General features: G+C 51.4%; 2 protein-coding genes across 4 annotated transcripts in view; one reads left to right on the top strand and one right to left on the bottom strand.

Annotated features, from left to right (window-relative positions):
* The window catches only part of CMTM4 (CKLF like MARVEL transmembrane domain containing 4), a 70,954-nt gene extending 58,250 nt beyond the window's left edge, over positions 1-12,704 (top strand). Inside the window, exons 3-4 of one of the 2 annotated variants that reach the window (XM_058706910.1) lie at positions 3,572-3,670; positions 5,042-12,704. In XM_058706910.1, the coding sequence (XP_058562893.1) occupies positions 3,572-3,670; positions 5,042-5,206 (264 nt within the window). In that variant the 3' untranslated portion in view covers positions 5,207-12,704. The remainder of the gene's footprint in view (positions 1-3,571; positions 3,671-5,041) is intronic. The other variant, XM_058706911.1, reaches the window with a different exon arrangement.
* A 668-nt stretch (positions 12,705-13,372) lies between these two features.
* CMTM3 (CKLF like MARVEL transmembrane domain containing 3) lies at positions 13,373-21,347 on the bottom strand. Of its 2 annotated transcripts, XM_058706912.1 has the most exons (5): positions 21,082-21,340; positions 17,899-18,054; positions 16,755-16,850; positions 16,230-16,350; positions 13,373-14,707 (listed from the first exon to the last, which is right to left on the bottom strand). In XM_058706912.1, the coding sequence occupies exons 1-5, from the start codon at positions 21,238-21,240 to the stop codon at positions 14,679-14,681; spliced, it is 561 nt and encodes a 186-aa protein (XP_058562895.1). In that variant the 5' UTR covers positions 21,241-21,340; the 3' UTR covers positions 13,373-14,678. The 2 variants fall into 2 exon arrangements, with proteins under 2 accessions (XP_058562895.1, XP_058562896.1); XM_058706913.1 differs by lacking the exon at positions 16,230-16,350 and having other exon boundaries at positions 21,082-21,347.
* Positions 21,348-21,485: the final 138 nt, after the last annotated feature.

Genomic DNA, 21,485 nt, shown 5'->3' with positions numbered 1-21,485 from the left:
TTTACGTACAGTCTTCTGGTATTTAAATGTCGGCGTGTTCAAATTTGCTTTGAAAGCCGTGCAAGTCAAACCTGTCTGTGGGCCAGATATGGTCAATAGGTCTCGGGTTCGCACCCTCTAGGCCACACCCTGTCGATCTGTTCTTGGAGTTACAGGGGTTCACATCTGTACCTCCTGGTGTGTCACTGAAGAAGGGACCCAAGTGTGTGTGTATGTGAGGGTGGTTTTCATCCTTTTCATGAGCCTAGGTGGCTCATTTGGTTAAGCATCCTGACTTTGGCTCAGGTCATGATCTCGCAGTTCATGGGCTCGAGCCTGTTGTCGGGGGCTCTGTGCTGACAGCTCAGAGCCTAGAGCCTGCTTCTGATTCTGTCTCCCTCTCTCTCTGCCCCTCCCCCACTCGTTATCTCTGTCTCTGTCTCTCTCTCTCTCTCAAAAATAAACATTAAAAAAAAAAAGCATTAAAGAAAGTTAAACACCACTGTTGACTACTCCCCCCAAAGCCTGTTCTAAGGTCATGTCCATGTGTGCCCCCTAATGTGAAGGATGAACCTACAAGGCCTGATGTTTGTTTCATGGATGAGGAACTCACGTAGTTGATGCCGATGAACGTGCAGTATTCCACTTTTAAGCCTTTTAATAAAGCCGTGCAGGGGAATAAGTGTTTGTTACAGAAAAACGGGAAGATACAGATGAAGGAAAAAAAAAATCATGTGATGATCCAATACAAATGAAAACATATGTCTACACAAAAGCTTGTAAGTTCATAATAGCATTGTTTAAAACAACCGGAAAGTGGAAACAACTCATATGTCCAAAAACTGATGAAAAGATAAATAACATGTGGGGTACCTGTACAATGGAATACCATATAGTAAGAGAAGGGAATGAAGTGTTGATCTGTGCTCCATCCTGAATGAACCTTAGAAATCTTAAACTGAGTGGGAGAAGCCAATCCAAAGAGCACATAATATATAATTCTATTTATATGAAATGTCCAGAATAGGAAGATCCAAAGAGACAGAAAGCAGGTTAGTGGTTGCCTAGGATTAGGAGAGGGATGAAGAATTAACTGCTAATGAGTTTCTTTTTGGTGCTGAAAATGTTCTAAAATTAGATAATGGTAGGTGCGCCTGGGTGGCTCAGTTGGTTAAGTATCTGACTCTTGGTTTCAGCTCAGGTCATGATCTCATGGTTTGTGAGTTCGAGCCCCATGTCTGGCTCTGTGCTGACAGCATGGAGCCTGCTTGGGGTTCTCTCTCCTCTGTCTTTGTCCCTCCCCACCTCTCTCTCTCTCTCTCTCTCTCTCTCTCTTTCTCTCTCTCTCTCACCCTCTCTCAAATAAATAAACATTAAAAAAAATAAAATTAGATCATGGTAATTGAATTGCACATCTTAATTGGGTATATTATATGGCATATGATTTCTATCTCAATAAAGTTATTAAAAAGTCATACGTGATACAAACCATTGGGACAACCACTTGTAAAACTTGATATAAGCTTCCAGACTATGTAGACTATCTTTCACCTAGGCATGTATGTTGTGATATGTGTATGTGGGGGGGTGTGGAATGGAATCATTAGAATTATGCTTTTTCACTTAAACTATTTTAAGTATATTTCATGTTAAATATACAACTTCACCATTATTTTAATGACTGCATAGTGTTCCATTGTGGAGATACCATTTTATTTAACAACTCCTTTATTCTTGAGCATTTTGTTTGTTTCCAGTTTTTGAGGGGTTTTTTTGTTTTTGTTTTTTTGGGTTTTTGTTTTTTTTTTTTTTTTTTTTTTTTTTTTTTTTTTTTGCTATGTTAAGGATTATGACGAACATCCTTATACTGAGACCTTTGCACTAGTGTGATATTTAAGATGAATTTCCAAATGTGGAAATCATAGGCAACATGAACCTTTTTAAAACCTTTGATGCATGTAGGCCCTTGACCACATTTATATTTTTACACTGTCACCAATAATGTACATACTATTTGGTTTGATGTTTGGCCTCAGAATGTATCACAAAACTCCCCCCACTTCTGAATAGTGTTTGTTCTGGAAAGTACATTTTATATTCTTTATTCCTACGGCACCTTACCCAGACCTGAGCATTTTAACTGAATACTTTCTGGTTTGAATTTGTGAAAAACCTGCCCTTGCTTCACATTGGTCACAGCTGAAAACTGTTGTGCTGGCAGACGGTTTCTGAACAGAGTTTTGTAGTTGGCGCTTGCTTCGCTCTGTGAGCCCCTAGGGAAGCCCGCACCAGCAGTGTGCTGGGGTTCCTGCTGCATAGGCTCAGTACCTCTGTGATGAGAACGTTGCTTTTTTGCAACTTTGGAAAGAGATGACGGGGCACCTGGGTGGCTCATTTGGTCGAGCGTCCGACTCTTGATTTCAGCTCAGGTCATGATCCCAGGATTGTGGGATCAAGCCCCATGTTGGGCTCTGTGCTCTCATCACGGAACTTGATTGGGATTCTCTCTCTCTCTCCCTCTCTCTTCCCCTCCCCAACTCCGGCACACATACACACACGTCTGTGTGTGTGTGTGTGTGTGTGTGTGTGTGTGTGTGCGCGCGCGCACGCGTGTTAGCACACGCATTCTATGTCGCTCTCAAAATAAGTAAACATTTTTAAAAAAAGGAGATGGCCCTTGAGGACCCACCTGGTGTTGATGCACTAACAGTCCAACATTTCCCTTGGATTTTGCTTCCCTGTAGAGATTATATGGACTCTGGTATGACCCCGGCTGTCAGCATCCCATTGTCACATTGGCGATTACAGAAGCAGCAATTAATGTGCAGGGAACCGTAGCTGTGAGTGGCTCCACCTGACCCCTAGAATAACTCTGTGAGGTGGGGGTACTGTCCCCACATGAGACACAAGAAGCAAAATGGCTTGTCCCAAGTCATGGTGGGTAAGGACCCACGTCAGGCTGTGACACTTAATCGATGTGCTCCGTTTGTCTTCACAGCTGAGACAGGAGTTAAATCTTGGAAACATTGGGTACCTAACCTCATTTGCTTTGCAAAAAACTTAGGAGAAAATCCTCTAGGTTTTAGCCATAGAGACCCATGAAAGACCATGCATAAGAAAGAGCGTGAGGTCTGGCTAAGTGAGTTCTCTAGGTCTAAAAACCCATGCACTTGCCAAGTCACAAATGAATGGGGGGCGGGGTGGCGATGGAGGGCACTTGGCCAGTTACAGCACATTCTGGACTTCTGGGGAGTGCTGCCCATGCTGAGGTGATTTTAACTTAGTTTGAAAAGATGACAGTAGAACTCAAAATGGTAATTAACGTGCGTGTCCTTAATGGGTTAGCAGTTTGGGTTTCTGTAATAATTCATTAAGAAATGACAACGTGGTTGATTAAAATGTGGATTTTGCTGTGGTGACATATCAAGTAGCATCATCATAAGCTGGTATCATCTTTGCCTTCCTTTGTGGGACCAGTACCCCTGGGCCATTGAGACTAAAATATGGTGTCATCAGAGAGGCTGGGCCTTGTGCTGCTTTTAGGGCAAAGCAGGAAATCATTCTTTCCAAGTGACTTTATCTTCTTCTTTAGGATTTGGTCAACACTGGACTCAGCACTTTCTTTTTCTTTATTGCTTCGATTGTACTGGCTGCTTTAAACCACAAAACCGGAGCAGAAATTGCTGCCGTGGTAAGTGAACTCAGGCTGATTTGTGCACCCTGTGACTTGCTCTCCTCTGTCCCCTAGCCTGCGTCCTGCTCGTTCTTCCCTAGCTTTTTCTTTGCTAACGATGTTCTTACTGAGTCAGTGGAGGTCCCGGTTCCTTCAGTGCTATGGTCCTCAAAGTATGGTCCCCAGAAGAGCAGCCTCAGCATCACCGAGGAACTTGTTAGAAATGCCATTCCCAGGCTCCCCCAGAGCTACTGAATTAGAGATCCCCAGTAATAAGCCCTCCCGGTGCTTCAGGTGCATGCTCAAATTTGAGAATCACTGCTTTAGTCTGTTTCCAGAGCCCTGCGTGTCTGTTAGTGATGTTACTTTTAAGAGCCTTATCTGTCAATGTGTGGGGGAGAATCTTAACGAAGAAGTAGGCCTGACTCCATGTAGCAGTCAGGTGACATGTTTTTTGTTCTTTGAGGTGGAATGCCTTCGGGGGAGGGTGGGAGCCAGATAACCTTAAGACTTTCACGCTCTGTGTTTTGCATTTCTATATTGCTCTGTATTTATAATGAACATGTAGCACTTTTGCCATGGTGGGGGGCTGCTGGTTTGAAACGTTTGTAAAAAATATTAAGCCAGCTACTGTCCCTAGTGTCACTCAGTGGATTCATCAGTCCTTTCGAATCATTAAAATTGTACTGCTTTTTACTCCGGAGCTGACCACCTGGAGCTGCCCAGGGGCGAGGCAGCTGGACAGCAGACAGAGGCTGGGGGGCTGTGATTTGGAAAGTCAGGCATTATGACTTGATTAGGGGCTGACACCTGAGATCCTCATTTTCTGTCTATATGGTATTTTGGTCTACATTTTACTTTCTTACCTGGGACCAGTGGCCATGAAGGTGTTGTAAAAGAGGCACTTCTGTGATTGTTTGTTTTTTAACTTTTTTTAACGTTTATTTATTTTTGAGAGAGAACGTGCACAGGAGGGCCAGAAAGAGGGAGACAGAGGATCCGAAGCAGGCTCTGCGCAGTGAGCATAGAAGAGCCCGACACGGGGCTCAAACCCACAGTCCCTGAGATCACGACCTGAGCCAAAACCAAGAGTTGGCCGCTTAATCGACTGAGCCACCCAGGCCACCCCTGTTTGTTTGTTTTTAATAGATCCAAAATACTTTAAAAGAAGTCTTGGGCTGTCTTCAGGTGATGCAGAACTTTATGTGGGTCATGTTCACTGCGCACTTGGCCACAGTCAGCCAAATATCAGTGGGTCTGGGCACTGTGGGTACAGCTGGGACAGTTGCACACATCTCGAGTGAATGTGAGCTGCTCAGGGCAGATCCTGCCCTCACACCCGGTGCGCGGCTGACGTGTCTGAGGACTGACCGTGCCCGTGTTTTGCAGATATTTGGCTTCTTGGCAACCGCGGTATATGCAGTGAACACGTTCCTGGCGGTGCAGAAATGGAGAGTCAGCATCCACCAGCAGAGTGCCAGTGACTACATCCGAGCCCGCACGGAGTCCAGAGACGTGGACGGTCGCCCTGAGATCCAGCGCCTGGACACATGAGCACCTGCCATCCTCCTCCCTCTTGTCCCCGTGCCCATCCTTTCAGACAAGTTTTCTTTCCCTCATCATGTCAGATTTTCCCGTGATTAAGTTGAATTTTGTCCTCTTTGGTGAAAGTTCATCCTGGGAAAGGGTTTCCAGAGCCCCCGTTGGCAGGTATTTGAGGCAGGGAGCCGCCGCGCCCAGCTGTTCTGACCGAGGTGGGCGGCAGAGGCCTGCCGATCGGTCCAGCGTTGGGTGGCCGTGGTTGCCGCCGACCTTACCGGCTGCCGCATCTGCTTTAGGTCTTCGCTGTCCCCGAGCACAGGCTTCACATCTGACTCCGAGCCACCCTGTCATATATTTTTGTGACAGCTCAAGACTTTGGATTAATGGGGGCTGCTAGGAGGGGGTGGAAATCAAGGAATGAAGGTGTGGGGTTGGCAGCGATCATCGGGCAGCCCCCTCGCGAGCTCCAGGGCACCATTTAGTCTTGCTGCCCGGAGCCTCCCCTGCTCCTCGTCTTCCACTCCTGGGGCGTCGACACACCCAGCACAGGCCCAGAAAGCCACGCGTGACACTGAGGGTCTTGGTGATGGGGGCGCTGGTGGAGCTCTTTGCCGGGCCCAGACTTTACGGGGATGGGAAAAGCTGCTGCCCTCTTGGGGCCGTTCAGTGGGACTGCTGAAATGCGGGAAGGTCACCTTTTGGTTCCCACCCTGCTGAGAACTCACTCAATTAATTCTTCCTGAAATGCGTCACTTCCCTGAATCCCAGATTCTCCTCCGGGAACGTGGGGACCATCTTGTTTTCCAGTTTCAGACCCACCCTTACTGCTGAAGGAGGCTGAATTGCAGGCTTCCTGCAATTTTGCCTTCTCAGGTAAAAGCCACAAAAAAAACCCGCAAAAAACAAAACAAAACAAAACATTCCACCAACCAGAATGCCGGCACCTTTGCTGGCTTCATGGACCACAGGTGGGGACACACCTGTTTTAGGGATGTGTGTCAATTTTTAAATGCCTGAGGACAGTTCTAAAGTGATTCTGAGTAGGTTTGTCTAGGATTTGAAAATACTTGAATTTCCAGCACGACACACCCTTTCACTGATGTTCCAGAAGGCACGGGTTGTGGCTTTTGTGCCTCAGGGTCATGACTATGAACATCGACCTCGGAAGTTGCTGGGGAAAATTCTAGTTATGTAAGGTTTTGGATGGATTCTTGATAAAGTGAAGATGATTGTGGTGAATGTGTTACATGAACCCCTTTGAGGCTGTAGGTTTTTTTTTTGTTTGTTTTTGGTTTTGTTTTTTTTCCTCGTCGGGAAACTATAATTGTATCTTTCATGGAAAAATTGCCCGTAACTTGTTGGGTTTTCACTCTCTGAACTGTTTTGAATGTTTACAAACCTCCGTGTCCCCCTACTATTCTGTGTCTGGCTGTCACCAGGGAGGAAACCCGCCCTGCCCCGGTGGGGATGGGGGTGGGGGGCGGTAGCGGGTTTGCAGCCCGCGGAGGATCCCCAGGATCTTGTCTAGTAGTGAATGACTGCAGCTTTTGCCGCGTGCTGCGTGGGGAGAGAGCGAACACGAGTGTGTGCTCGGAGGTGGGGAGCAGAGCAGGCGCGAGAGGGTGTCATCCGTGCACCCGTGGCATCGCACGCCTCGCAGAAGAGCAGCGTCTCATTTCCCAGCGCAGGGACCACTGCTAGGCAGGAGGTTCTACGGGAAACGGTACCTTCCACGTCTGAAGGGTCGGGGCTAGGTGTCAGCCGCCTGAACCGACCGTCCGGAACTGGCCGAATTCTGCTGCGGTTCCTTGTCCGCGTCAGGGGCGGTGGGCTGTCGGTGCAGACCCCGCTGGCCCGGTGGTCACGCACCTCCCCTGCGCCCACACGGGTCCGATCGAGCCCCCTTCCCATGCGTGTTGTGAGGCGGCACCAGTCACGCCTCACAAACTTTGAACTTCTTATGTGTAGTGTCTTCTGAGGAGATGATGACATCTGGATTTTATCTGTTCATTTGTATGTATTTATTTTGCATTTGTCGACTGTGTCTGCATAGTCTGAAACGGGCTTCTCTCCCTCTGAGATTTCCACTTAGAAACAGGGCCACAAAGACCCAGCCTCGCATTGAGTGGGGCCCACGTGGAAGGACCACCCTGAGCTTTATCAGGAATCTGCTGGGAGTCATGTTACTTGGCCTCAGTAAAAAGCCGCCTTTGAAGTGAGATCAAGAAAAAGAATACCACTCGGGCAGGATTGTTGCCCGAGTTTTTCCAAGTGGCTGCAATAAAAGCAGTTTATCACCTGGTGGAAAAGGGCCTGTTGGCCTCCCGAGGATGTGTTGAAAGCTGCAAGTAGTGGTTCTGAAGCCATTGCAATTGTAAATGCTTATAGGTGATAAAAAGTGACGATCCCTTGTGCCACCGAGGGACGTAGTGGTCACTTTGCATCTTAGTGTTAGAATCTTCGGAATTATTTATGTCCCTGTAACTATTTAATATCCTTTGTGCCATGAGGCTCCACCATGGTTTCTGTAAATATATTTCTTTATATTTAATTAGCTCCCACCACAGCCAGAAGCAGCCAGCTCTCTTATTGGTGTGGCGCAGAGCCCGGGAGCAGACCTCCTCGCGCGGCAGCGCGGCGGGGGCAGTTCTGAGAGGAGAGTGTGGTTGTCTAGGGCGAATGTGACGACACTTGTTTTTCTTATGTTGCCTCTGTGTGCAAACAGGACAATCTAGATTTAGGGGGCGCTTAGCAGGACTTTAGTTTTGTTTTTGCAAGTTGAAGGAAGCCTATTTGTGCATGTAATGGTTCCAGTGTGGACCACATCCATTTGGTTTGGGGTATTTTAAGGCTGAGGCAATCTCAGTGTTTCTCAATTTTCTGGTAGGAGGATGCCGGCTTTCGTAGTTTGTGCCAAACTTGATGGGAACTGCAGTTGCTGTGTAGATTGGACTTTGTGCCTGGAGACCGTGTGGTGGCGACCTTCCAGCCTCCGGTGGAACCCCTGGTGCTTTTAGATAGATGCGCACCGACGTCTTCAGAGAAAGTTGATCTTGGCACTGATTTTGGTTGATGTGGTATTTTCTCCTTCGGATTCTCCTGTATGTTTCTCTACAGGGTTGAAGGCGTGGAGGGAGGGAGAGGTCTTTTTCTTTTCATACAGAAAGATTACAGTCATGGAGGCCGAAAGTCGCTCGTTGGTCCCATATAAAGCCAGGGAAGGACAAAGGTAGTCACAGATTAAAACCTTCTAGGACAAGTTTGATTCAAAGTATTTTATTTTAGATTTTTACTCTGTGCAGAAACACTCATCCCAGAGAGGTTACCTTTGCCCACAAAAAGGCAAGGATGTAGTGGCCTGTCCAGTCCCGGTCTTGGCGGCTGGAACTGAAAAGCCAGCGGGGACAGAGCCTGGCTGGTCACATGGGAGCCAGCGGGACCCACCGGCTCTGAGGGCTTGACTCGGGGGCGGACCACAGCCCCGGCCCTCAGGGCACCACGACTGTCCCCTGGCAGGGAGGCGCACGCCTGTGGGTAGGCATGAAGTGTATCCGACGTGTTAGATGGTGAGAGCTTTTGACTCCATTGAAAACATGTCTACTCTTTTAAAAAGTTTGCCACTTCCTCTGCCTTTCTTTGATGGTTTCTTAGCGATTCAGACTTGGGTTCAGCCACAGGCGGTCTCTTGAGGCGAGGAGGCACTCTTTTGTCTGCGCGTGTGTATGGATTCTTGCTTGCAACGAACGAGCCTAGAATAAGGCCTCCGTGTATTATGTCCTGTGTGCGGTCCAGGCTCACCTCGTCGTGCAGACAATCATGTGTTGTTTGGAAGAAACTCCTCACCTCTCCAAGTGTCTAAGAGGTGGCCCAAGTTCTAATCTCTGGCTGTGCAAGATTTTCTGTGAGTTCTCAGAACCAGCCCTAACGTAAGTAGTGTGTGGAGGCGATGTGTGGCCAATTTAGTGATTCTGGAAGGCAGTGATGACTTCAGTGGTTCCCACTGTGCCATCCGTGTTCAAAACCAGGCAACCGGGAAGTCATCCTGCTACTTCCCGACTGTCATTTTCTCCATATCTTGTTTACAGGAAAATAAGGACATTAAACAGGTAAGGGCAAAAAGCACTTTCTAGGTAAAGGCTACTGCCAGTTGATTCTCTCTAGGAAAATAAAAAGTTGTTCTCTGCCCCAAGGGACTGTCATTAGCTTTTGAGGTCCCCAGATACCTTTTTGGTTCCTAGTGAACTTTGCAGAACCCAGGACTTCTGTCTGCCTCAAATTTTTCTTACCTTATCAGCACCCACTCTCAGGACCAGCTGGGCAACAGACTGGAGAGTGGAGCAGGGGCAAGAATGAGAGGTGATAGGAGAGAGGGGCCCAGCACACCCAGACTGCGTGCCTCCGGGGAACTGGCCATCACCCTGCATGTGGTCACCGACCCAGGCCATTTTGAAAAAATGTGCTTGGTTAACTACCTTCCTTTTCTCTTGTCTTTGGAAAAGTGAGGGCTGAGGTTTGCATTCAGCCTGAGAGCCAAAGCTGGATGTTGGGACCAGTATGCCTTGGAGCTCTGGGTCGGCTCTTGAGGTCTGGACAGGGGACTCAGATTCTGGTTTGGGTCCACCTTAGAGAGGACGCAGACCTAACACAGGCCTCCTTGAGCTTTGTCACCTTTCCTGGCTTTTTATAAAATCTCGTGTTTCCTCCTCTCTCAGCAGATATTATTGAGATCATAAGAACTGTGTGGTTGAAAGGTTATTTGAAACATTTGACCCGGTCCATTGCTTTTATTTAGAAACTGTCCCTGATAGAAAATACCCTTAATCTCTGTTAGATCTAGAAGAATTTTCTTCTGAAAATGAATGTTCCATTTGACTTTCCTTCACACCAGTAAGTGGCATTAGTGGCATTTATACACTCTTAGGCTTGAAACAGAGGAATGGGGCCGATGTGTTCTTCCTTCTTTGGTCTAGATTATATTTCTGTCCCATTTCGGTGCAATTTCTGAACCTTGGGGATTTTTTTCCCCTCTCTGGTTTTTCTTATCCCATAAATGTAACAATAAAGAAAAAAGTTACCTACAAGCCCACTGAGGTTGAAGCAACAGCAACTTGCCTAAAATAAAGTTTAGCTTATAGATCCTTGAATAGTGCATCTTGTTCCTAGGGTCAGTTTGTTGTCCGCATTTTCATGCCAAGACTTTAATTAGGGTGACCTGCTTGCTCATCTAGACACCTTGGAGTGGCAGGTTTTCCTTGGGATGCATTGTACGCAGAGGCCAGAGAGCCTTCATTAAGGAGTTCATAGCCTGGACTCTAGTGGGCTGTCAGAACCTTTCTGGTTCCAATTTCCAGTAGGAACTGGTCTCAAATGACCTTAATCAGCTTTGTTGACGGGATCAGGGTGAGGTGAGGTTTCTTTTCATAATTGTGCCTCAGACCAGAGAAGGTAGGACACAGTTGATTCGGGTACTGGTTTGTATGGGACTCAGTCCAAAACTGTCACGTCGGAGTTGTCTCTGGAGAACGCTGCTGAACCCCAGTAGAAAGCATTTCCTGTTACCAGGAAATGAGGACAGTGTGGGGACCCGGTTGGTGCCTGGATCAAGCAGGGCCAGGTCTAACTGATGCCTGCCTCCTTCAGGGGGCCATTTTGCTTTCCTGCCTTTTCCAGAATTGACTTCACAAGTTTCCCTTTCTGCAGAAGTGAAGGAGGCAAAGAATCAGAGCTTGAAGGGAGAATTGGCTGGTCCAAAGGCTGGGGTTAGGCTGGCTCGTGGGGAAGGACGAGGGCAGGAGGCCCAGGTGGACCCCCAAGCTGGCCTAGACCTGCACGGGGGCTGACTGCTTCCAGCTCCTTCACTCTGTAACCCGTTTAAAAATGAGTTTTCAAATCCTGCCTCATGATGAAACTGACATATGTGGATAAAACCAATGCTTTTGTTAACTTGATTTTGATGTGGTTCCTTCTAAGAGAATGTAGGGATCGAAACTATTTGTATATGTTGAAATCTGTAGGGGTTCGGGAACCCGTGGCAAAAACACTTAACTATTTATTACAGGTATGACTGTATTTTTTTTCCCCCAAAGTAGGTAATTCTGTCTTTGTATATTTTAAGACAAATAATAATCACTTCACCTTCGGTGCCTTCTGTGTGTCAGTCACATAAACACTTGTCAATCATGGAACTGAAAAAAAGATGTACATTTAGTTAAACCAGATGACACTATTTTTGTAGCATGATGTTAGATCGTGTCCTTTTAATATTGCTTTTAGCAATGATGGCTTTGAGGTTTAGCCATTATCCCTTTAAACTTCGTTACGTATTTTAAAAAAGAGAAAAAACCACACCCACCTTGGCTCTTCCTGTCTCCTCTCTGCTGCTTTCTCCCCAATGACTTGTTTCTGCTTATTTCAACAGTCTGAGAGTAAGCGTATATTTCTGTGAAATAATTAATCAGTATAACTGCATTTGGCATTTTTAAACCACTTGTTCAGTACGGGAGAGCCACTGCTCGCCTCAAACGTTAAGAGGAAAGTGGTTCTGTAGAAAGGAAAAGCATGGAACATCCGTGGCGCTCTGATTTTCCCCTTTAGGTCTGACACAGTGAAGATCTCCCTTGCTGGCGGGCTGGTGAAGCAGAGGACCAGCTCGGGCCCACCTCCAGCCCTGCCTGGGAGAGAGGGGCTGCCCAAGGGGCCTCCACTGACTTTGGTTTGTGGACTCCCCCGGGGTGGGCTCAGTGGCCCTTTCTGGTTTTGCACTTGGACAAAATAGACTCCCTGCTATGAGGAGCTTGCTGACATTAGATAACGCTCTAGCTGCTCTGTTGGCTTTCCCACCCCTCCCATATCTATAGGACGCGAGTTCTGTGTGGTGAAGAAAATTCTTTGAGTAAACTAGCTGAGCCACTGCAAAATGAAGGAATGGATTTACTCAAATTGTAGCTTCTTTTTTGTCCTTTGGAAGGGCCAGAAGATGTCATTATTTTAACAAAGGAAATGAAATCAGATGGCTAATAGCTCCAATATGATTATTCATTGGTACTTGGCCGGGTGGCACTTTTGGGGGGCAATGTTAACTTAGTAACGATTACATTTTGCTTCTTAGAAGTTTTTTTCCTTTAATCGTTTAGGCACAGCTGTGGGGCATTCTGAGGTGATGCCCATTTGGCAAACATTGGTTTATGCTGTTGGTGGGTTTCCTGGCTTCTCAAACCCTGGCCTGTAGGTTTGACTCTATCCATTTGGAGTGGTGTTGGGGCCCCAAAGCCTTTGCTCCTGTGGGTTTGTCCCCGACAGCAGACAGAGCCTCACATTGCCCTCAGTTTTGCCCCTTTATTTCTTTTGAAGGACCTATTTTTCATGGTACTCGTCCTGATTGTTTTCATAGTGTTCAAATCTGTATTTTTGTATGTAGAGGGAAATAATTTTCTCAGCACTAATCGTTAATAAATATTGTATTAAATTGTCACGAAGGAGTTCTTGTTTAATAAATGGACATGCAAAAATGGCATTGTCTCCTCGCTCCGACTTCCCTCCCGTCTCTTCAAAGGCCGAGGACCTAGTTCCCCAAACAAGCTTGTGAGGTGGTGGCTGAACACAGCCCGCCTCCGTGGCACAGGCCGGGGTATGGGTGTTGACAGGCAGCCTGGCTGGCTGAGCTGGGCAGGCAAGGTCCCACCGTGTACCCCTCTCGGTTTCTGCACATCAGCTTTCGGATGTATTTTCAGAACGTGTGTCAAAGCTGGGGCAGGATACCTGGGCCAACTGCCGACCCGGCGCTCTCTCAGTCTTCAAGTGTGGGGTCCCTCGTGCGACCAGTTTCCAAACCATGAGAGGCCCAGGTTCTGGCTATCTCAGATATCTCTGGCTATCTCAGAGGTGCTGTGGGTGGTTATCCTGATAGATAAGTGAGAGGCCCTCTTCAAAGGGGCCATGATGGTTTGGGCAAGTTCCTGAACCTTCTGTCAGTTTCCTGGACAGTGAAACAGGATCGTGTGAAGACTAGATGAGAGCACAGGCGTCCGATGCTTAGGTGTGCCTGGTGTGGAGCAAATGTGCGTGTGCTATCGAAGCCTGGCGCTGTCGGGACTCACCGTGTATGTGCCCAGTCTGTGCTGAAGCGTGACCCTGGACCGCATGCTCTGGGGAGTGTGAGGGGTTTTCAAACACATACACTCCAAGCAGGTAGTCTGGTTTAATCCATTATGGCTTTTTTCACATGCAAGAGAAGAACAAAGGTTACAAATGCCCAAGACATGGGTCCACGTCTGGCTCATTCATGAGGCCTCTTGGGTCACAGGAAAGGCCATTTAAAGAAGCTACTGTTGTGTAAAAAAAAAAAAAAAATTACATACAGTTACAAAATCCCATTGAACATACATACACAGCACAGGTCCTCAGGCGAACAAAGAAGGCACATTTCACCTCTGGAGAGGTGGTCAGGAGACCTGCTCTGGGGTCGAGAAACACGTCATGCTGAGTGCCTGGGAGCCTCTCGCCTGCTGGCGGGCAAGAGGGTTTGGCTGGGCCCGCCCAGCTACCCAGGACGCTGTCAGTTACTTCACCGTTAGGTACCCTCGCTCCTTTGGACCTAGTAAGCTAATCTACAACCGGCATGTTGCCCAGAGAAGACGTGCTTTCCGAGGGCGTGAGGTGCCCGTTACGGACCCGATCTCTCCCAGATGAGAGCCAAGGTCAGTTTTCTCCCTGCTTTAAGAATGAAGAGGCAGGGGCGCCTGGGTGGTTCAGTTGGTTAATGGTCCGACTTGGGCTCAGGTCACGATTTCGAGGTTCATGAATTCGAGACCCTCATCGGGCTCTGTACTGACAGCTCAGAGCCTGGAGCCTGCTTTGGATTCTGTCTCCCTCCCTCTCTCTGCCCCTTCCCTGCTCATGCTCTGTCTTTCTCTCTCAAAAATAAACACTAAGAACAAAAACAAAAAGAAACGAAGAGGCAGCTGGTACTCCTTGAACAAAAGAATCTTAGAAGGATTATTCTCCACAAAGTGCCTGTTGTGAGCAAATGCAGACAAACCCCCCTGGGGCCCAGCAGGTTGGCCTTGTGGTGGTTTCTGCCCTACATCTACCCACCCCTCCCTCACCCCCTGCCAGCTTTGCAGCATGAAATGCCTCCCGTAACAAGGCTCCATCAGCTCTGTCCCCTTGTGCTGATTTTTGGCAGGGAGGTTACAAGGCTTAAGGTCTGCGGGGCAGAAATGAGAAGTGGCAGAATATTCACGAAGCCCCTGTGTATGGAGCGGTTGGACAGGGCTAAGCCAAGGGGTGCCGATTTGTATGCTGGGCTTGGGAACGTCACCTTGGGGCTGTGAGGAGGCTGGCTCCGTCAGCAACTCCCACTGCTGCTGAGGTCACAGCCTCTCTCCCAACACACACGGTCCCCTGACCACGTCCCGGCTCTCCTGGTTAGAAGGTGCAGCAGTCAAGGCCCATGAGGCTCGGGTTGCCAGGGCAGGGTAGGCCTTCAGTCAGAGTCAGAGTCGGAATTCTCTTCTGAAAGGAAAGGAAAGCAAAGAGGATGCTTGGTGGGAGCTTCCAGACCAGCGGTGCCTGGAAGCTGTTTCTGGGGAGATTGGCTGGGTTTCTGGATGTTGGCTGGAGCTCTGGACTCAGGCCCCTCCTGCAGCTGACTGTGATGGTGGTATCTACTTGGTGTGAAGGCCACCCTCACCCCAGCACCCGTGCCTGGGACCTGGGACAGGGACCTGGGACAGGCGGTTGCTGTCACCTCCAGGGCAAGGCCACGTGGAGGGGGTGGAGCCCGGATGCCTCTGCTCTAGGCTGTCCCCTGTCATCCTGGGCTATTCTCACTTGGGGTGTCAGGGAGGTATGTCTGCACCCCAAACCCAACCCTACTCTGCAATTCAGCAGGGCAAGGTGGGGACAGCTATTTTCTGGCCCAAGAAACTAAAATATACTAGAAAATCAGGAAGCCTCTTTTTAGCCACCTTATAGTTTCCATCCTCCTTGCCCCAATCCTAATTTTATATAGTAATCAGACACATTTTATAACGTTAAGGGCCTATCTATGAGGTGTAACTCCAAGGTTCCTAGAATCCCAATACTGAAGAGTACTCTATAGAGCCTTCTGGAACCTTCAGGAAGGAAAAGCACCTAAGCCATAAACCTCCCGCACCTCCCCCAGCAGTGCCAATTGCTATTTTCAGGGAGGGACCAATCTCTGTCCCTTAGAACCCCAGTCAGTCCTCATACTGTTCCTGGGTCATGGACAAGCTCAGAGAGCCTCCATAAACCTTAACTCCCTGTGCCAAGGGCTGGAATGGCATGACTTTGTGGTTTTGCTGTATTCATTCTAACACATAAGCTAGGAATAATTTTATAGCAAAAAAAATTACTATATATAACTATGTACCTTCAAATATTTAAAGCTCACAAAATATTCAAACACATGTCTTCACTGCTACTTCCTACTCGTCCACTAGAGTGGTTGTCTAGAAGCATCCATAACAGGCAGGCAACTGGTAAGCAGGTCACAAAGACCTAAGGAAAACATCTAGGAACATTTAACCTAGCTTTAGCCTTAGTATGGGATGGGACGAGATGTGCCTCATATATTTTTAGCAGAAGGGTGGGTTCTGCTGGCTCATAAGCCTGACTGAGCTTGTTTCGGTGCTGCAGGTAAGGAGGAGAGCTTGGTTCTCTGGTCCCTGAGCCACAGGCAGGTGAGACTGGGGTGGGGGGTGGGCAGGTGCATTGGTCCGAGCCGGTGGCAGCTCTGCAGCCCAGTGACTGGCTACCCCTGGGGGCTCATCAGCGAAGGTGTCACAGAAGAGGAGTGCCAGGCCTGCCCTCAGCTCACCATTCCTGCAAGGGCAGGGTCCCTGGAGAGCCAGCTGCATGAAGGAGCAGGAGAACCAGGCTGCGAAGACACTCTCGGCCTGTGGGGATGCTCCTCCTGGAGCCGCAAACTGGCTGGGTATCCCTCAGGGAGAGCAGGGTCCCCGGGGGTGATAAGCCACGTTCCCAGGTAAAAACCCACAGGGTGGCCACCCACCTTCTGCCTTGTCAGCTGTGTTCTCGTCTGTGGAGTCCCCTTGTTTGAGAAATTTGGCCACGTCATTAAAGATCAGATAGAAGTCAATTGCAAACACGATGGTGGCAAAGAAGCCAAACACCTGTGGGATAGGACACAAGGTGGATGGAGTCCGTCATCAGGAGCTGGGAGTCCCTGGTCCAAGAGCCTGGGAATGGGGGGGGGGGGGGCCGGCCCGAGAAGCTATCGCCTGGCTTTATCTGCTTGGAAAAGCAGCTCCGATTGGCAAGCACAGACCCCTCCCGGTACCGACAAGGAGGAAAATGAGCTGTTATCTTGGCTGGGCAAACAGCCTTCAAAACTCAGGGTGGATTTAATCTCCAATAAGAGGACTTTGGAATAGCTGAGATCCACGTGAAGCCCCGAGGGGCCTAAGCTGGGACAGACTGTGCCCCAGCCACGGAGTGTCCAAGGGGCATCTGGGGTGGGGTGAACCCAAGGGGGCGTTGCTGGGCAACCCCTTCCAGGGAGAGGGCGGCTACTCACCCCAGCTGCTTTGGAAGCCCCGTCCGAGTACTTGGCAACAGCTGTGATGGAGATGGCGAAGTAGATGAGGGCTGCTGTGACACAGCGCAGAAAGTCCTGGGGAGCGGTGGGCACAGTCATTGCCCTGGCCTCCCAGGAGTGGAGGACAGCACTGGGGAGGGGCAGCTGGGAGCCCGGGCAGGGGACAGGGGCTCAGAAGGGCACCAGGTGGCAGGAATGGGGCTGGAACCCACTGTTGGCCAGGGGATGATGGGCCCGGCAGCCTGGAAACACAGCTGGCCCCGCAGATCTGGCATCCTCGGGCTCTCTGATTGCACCTGGTCCTCGTCCCACCCCCATTCCTGCCCCTGCCTAGGTGCCCCTGCGGGCTTCGAGCAGCTGAGGCTGCCTTGTCCCCGGTCCAGCTGGCCATCCACTGCCCCGTGGACAACAGGCTGCACCTGCCCTGTGGCTTGGCCCACATGCAGGTCTCCCTGTTCCACAAGAAAGGGGAAGTTGGAAACCTGCTCATCTGCTCCCTGCTTGCTCTCCAACGGGGAGATCTGGCCCTGGGCTTCACTGTGCCACATACTTGCGGCAGATCCATTTATGCATCATGGTTTCTGCTCCCCTGTCTCTACAATGGGGACACAGGTTGTAGCCCATCAGGAAGTATATGGGATACGAAGTCAAGAGACCAGGGTTGAATGGCAGCCTTTCTGCCCCTTTTCAGTATATGTGCTGCCGAAGCGAGCACTTTCTGCCCCTTTTCAAACAGCAAGGTTTGAGGTGGGGCTCTGAGGCCTCCCAAGGTGACAAAAGGAGTTGCCAGATGGCTAAGGCCTGGGCAAGCCCCGCAAGCCCTCAGTTAACCTGCCTTGCCCGTTTGGAAATGGCTTGAATTCCTGCAGCGGAGGCTCATTCCGGCAGGCCCAGCTGGGAACACCAGCGCCACCTGGTGGCCAGGGGCCATGATTCCGGCTAAGGTTCCCTGCCTCAGGGAGGGGCACTGGAGGCCCTGGAGGTTAAGGCAACCTGCTCTGGGTCACGCGGCTGCTGAGTGGTGGGGCCTGGCTCCAACCTACGGCAAACAGCCCCTCCAGCACAGTGAAAGGTGAGGGCCGAAATGCAGTCAAACCCCTCCCTCCTGGGGCCCAGCCCTCACCATCATGGGCCAGCACAATCCCTGCCACTTGTCATTCAGCTGCATGGCATCAGCAAAGAGGAAGTAGAGGGCCAGCAGGAACTCCAGCAGGGGTGCCGCGAGGAAGGCGGATGCAGAGGATGCCACATAGCAGACAAAGGTGATGAACGACAGACCCTGGAGGTGAGGCAAGGGAAAGTCAGTGCCCTTGCACAACCCCTGGCCCAGTGCTCTGCAGTCAGGAACAGGGGAGGTGATCTGCCCACAGTCCCACAGCTGCCAGGATTAGAACCCTGTCGTGGGGCGCTGGCCCACACCCGCGCTGCCCCCTAAGCCCCTGGGCATGGCTCTGCATCTGGACCCTACACCAGCTCCCTGCCAGGACCCAGTCAGGAAGCCCCAGCTTCTCATGTGTGTCCAGCGCCAGCACTCCCCACCCCCACCCGGCCAGGCTGCCTCCTACAGCTGCTCACCCCACCCCCACCCCAGCGGGCTCTAAGGCAGAAACCACCCAACAGGGCACCCAGCTCAGATGGCGTCCAACAGGGCAAATCAAACCTAAGCAGTCACTAAGCAGGAACCAGTTTCAAAAAATTACCCCCAACTCCCCAAAATGTAAATGTTAGCTGAAAAAATATATAAATCTGGAGCTTTAGTTAATGATATGCACGCTGAAGTGTTCAGAGGTGAAATGTACTGATGCGGGCAAAGTATATTTTTACTTTGCATCAAAAACTAAATTCGCTTGGTGGACAGGTAAATGGGTAAGATATGTGATAAAGCAAGCATGGCGGTGGGTATATGGGCATTAACAGTAAAACCGTTCGGGTTTTTTAGAGATTTGCAAATTTTCATAAGAAGAAAAAAACATCCAGGAGGGAGTGTTGACCCTGACACTTGAGGCCCTGCTGCATCACCCCTCCAGCCTTTGTGAAAAGGGCACACTGCATTAAGGAGCAAGAATTGGAGTTCTCCGCAGCCCTGCACATGTGCTGTGGGTGGGAGCTGATGCGGGAAGATGCGGAGGCCCCTAGCTAGTTCTGCTAGTTCTGCAGACCATGTGGTGCGCTGCAGGGCAGACCACGCTGACTGATGGGGCTGTTGTTCCCCAGGCCAGTGCCCGCTGAGGTCTGTGGGATGTTCACAACCACCTATGCACAGGTGCTTGCTCACAGCCCACTTTACAGGTGAGAAAAGAGGTGCAGACAGGTGAAGTGACGTTTGCTCAGTGTCATGCAATAAAAAAGGCACCAGAATTTGAACCCAGGGCTGGCTGACCACACAGCTGTAGTTCTTGCCCCACGGTTGCTGGCCTTTATCTGTCCTGGTTTCTGTCACTATGGCTGGGCTGGGCACAGCATGCCCATGGTTGAGTAGCTTGGAGTGGGGCCTAGGGGCCCCGGAGGGACACCCAGATGCCACACAGGAAACACTGCGGCTGCTTCAGACAAATGCACTTCAGACAAATGAAGAGATCCCGGGGAGTCCCCAGGGCACAAGTCAGCCCTGAACATGGCCATGGAAGTAGCTAAGTTCAAGTGGAACAGATGGGAAATACAGGCATAGAGAGAGGTCTCCCAGGAAAGCAAGTCCATGGGACCCCGACCAAATTCTGTCCCCAGCTGTACTTCCTCAAGAGAGGGCTGTTCTTGTGTCTCTCCCCTTCTGTCCACCGCCCCCAAAGCCAGATTTTGGGGATCCCCCTCTCCATTCTTGTTTCCTCATTCCCTAATTCCTGGTGGCTACTTCCTTGCCTTTCCCGTCCATGTCAGTCTCCCTACTTGCTGGGGCCTGGAGGCAGCCGGAGGTGACCAGAGGGAGCCAAGAGGGACCAGAATGGCTCCCCTGTGTCTTCAGTGATCACCCCTAACCCTTCCTCCCCACTTCTTTATCTTCCTAGGTCTGGATTCCTGACACCCAGCTATGCGTCAAGGGCTTCCTCTATGAGGTGGGCTGAGTGGGTTGGGATTGGGGCCCCTCAGTGGCCTGTGGATTAAAGGCTTCTCTGCAAAAGAGGTTCCCATCAATTTCCAGGGCTGAACTGGCATCTGCCCGCTCAAAGTCTGCCTCCTGCTTGCTGAGTCAAGTGGCTGCGATGCGGGCCGGGGACATCTGCCCCGGGCAGTAGGAAGAAGTGTGGGGGCAGAAGCCTCCTTCCTCTGATCTCCACTCCCATCCTTGGTGTCACCCAGCCCTCAAGTGACCCACCTGTCAAATCCCCTATGCTCTGGCCTCAGCTTTCTTGTCTGCAAAGTGGGAGTAAGGATAGGGGCTGTCAAACTGCTGGGAAATCTAAGGTACAAGAGCTCCTCCCTACCTCGCCTCCTCTGTGCCCGGCCTCTTCCTCCCCGGTACTGCACGGAGGCCAGCACCAACCCCCCACCCCACACACTTGACTGCGCCGGAGTTTTCGGAGTGTCCCGAAGACAAAGGCCTGACGGGCAGGGGTGGGGGTTGCGAAAAGGAGGAAGGACTCGGAGGGGGCGGGGCGGCTGGATCCGAGCGAGGGAGGGGAGGAGGAGGATGAAGTCACCCCGCTGGGTTCCCGCCCCGGCCCCGTGCACCCGGGGGGAGGGGTCTGCCTGCGAGCCTCAGCCTCACCCAGTCCCGGGGGTCCCCTTCCCACTACCCGCTGTTCCCCGTCTCAGCTGGCAGGAGTCCACTCTGGCCTGTGCCCCGCAGCTCGAGGCCCGGCTGGCCCTCCCTGCGCCCAGGAAAGCGGGCAAGAGCGCAGAGAACTGACCCTGGCCCCCCCACACCCGAGCGTCGTGAAGCGCCGAAGGGGCCCAGTTCCTTCCGCGGTGCAGCCAGGGATGGCAGGAGGGTTTGCGGAGCGGAGCGGAGCGCCCGCGACGGAGGCCAGAAGATGCAGGGACGCAACCCGTCTCGGGGGCCCAGCGAGACCGGGGGCGCCCGGAGTCACACAGAGCTGGGTTGGGTTTCCAGTGGCCCGGCCGTCGCGTGGACGGGACCCGGCCCCAGGCTTCTCGACGGGTCCCCCATGTTGGTTTAGGGAGCCGGGAGGGCCTGGATTCAGACCCCATCTCGCCTCGGTCTCGCGCGCTGAGGGTCAGCGCCACCCGACGCCTGGGGAATGCACCCAGATCCGCCCGCTTTCCTCGGCTCCGAGGGGTTGGCGGGGCCGGGAGTCTCGACGGCTCCTCCGCGGACCCCGGCCCCAGCCCGGCCCCGCGTCGCACTCACCGACTCTGCCAGCAGGAGGCGGCCTTTGAGCGAGCAGAGGTAGGCGCGCGCCGGCAGGAGGGCGCGGAGCCCGGGCATCGCCGCGCCCGGCGGGGAGCGTCCGGCGCGCGCCGGGGCCGGGTCGGGGTCCGGGTCGGGTTCCTGGTCTGGGGGCCACATGGCGGCGGCGGCCGGGACCGAGGCGCGGCCCCGCTCCCTCACCCCGCGCCCGGGAGGGAAGCGGAAACCCAGACAGTGCGGAAGGAGAAAAAGGCGAGACCCGAGAGCGGGGAAGCATCCCCCCGCCGCCCCGCCCCCGCCCCGCCCCTCCCCTCCCCTCCTGCTCTGCCCCCTCCTCCCGTCCTCTCAGTCTCCCGCTCCCCCCGCCGTCCCGCTCCCTTCCGCTCCGCCCCCCCTCTTCTCCT

Source organism: Neofelis nebulosa, chromosome 17 (genome assembly GCF_028018385.1).
Source record: "Neofelis nebulosa isolate mNeoNeb1 chromosome 17, mNeoNeb1.pri, whole genome shotgun sequence".
NCBI lineage: Eukaryota > Metazoa > Chordata > Mammalia > Carnivora > Felidae > Neofelis > Neofelis nebulosa.
The sequence above is the reverse complement of the archived record's forward strand: the minus strand, read 5'-3'. Positions and strand labels throughout refer to the sequence as shown.

Bases quoted from the DNA above. Each gene is read 5' to 3' on its own strand.
- CMTM3 (XM_058706912.1), bottom strand. From the start codon at position 21,240: ATGTGGCCCCCAGACCAGGAACCCGACCCGGACCCCGACCCGGCCCCG. The intron at 16,851-17,898 runs GTGAGGGCTGGG...ACCGCTCCCCAG, and splicing joins GATTGTGCTGGCCCATGATG to GACTTTCTGCGCTGTGTCAC. The intron at 14,708-16,229 runs GTGGGTGGCCAC...CTTTCCTTTCAG, and splicing joins CACAGCTGACAAGGCAGAAG to AAGAGAATTCCGACTCTGAC.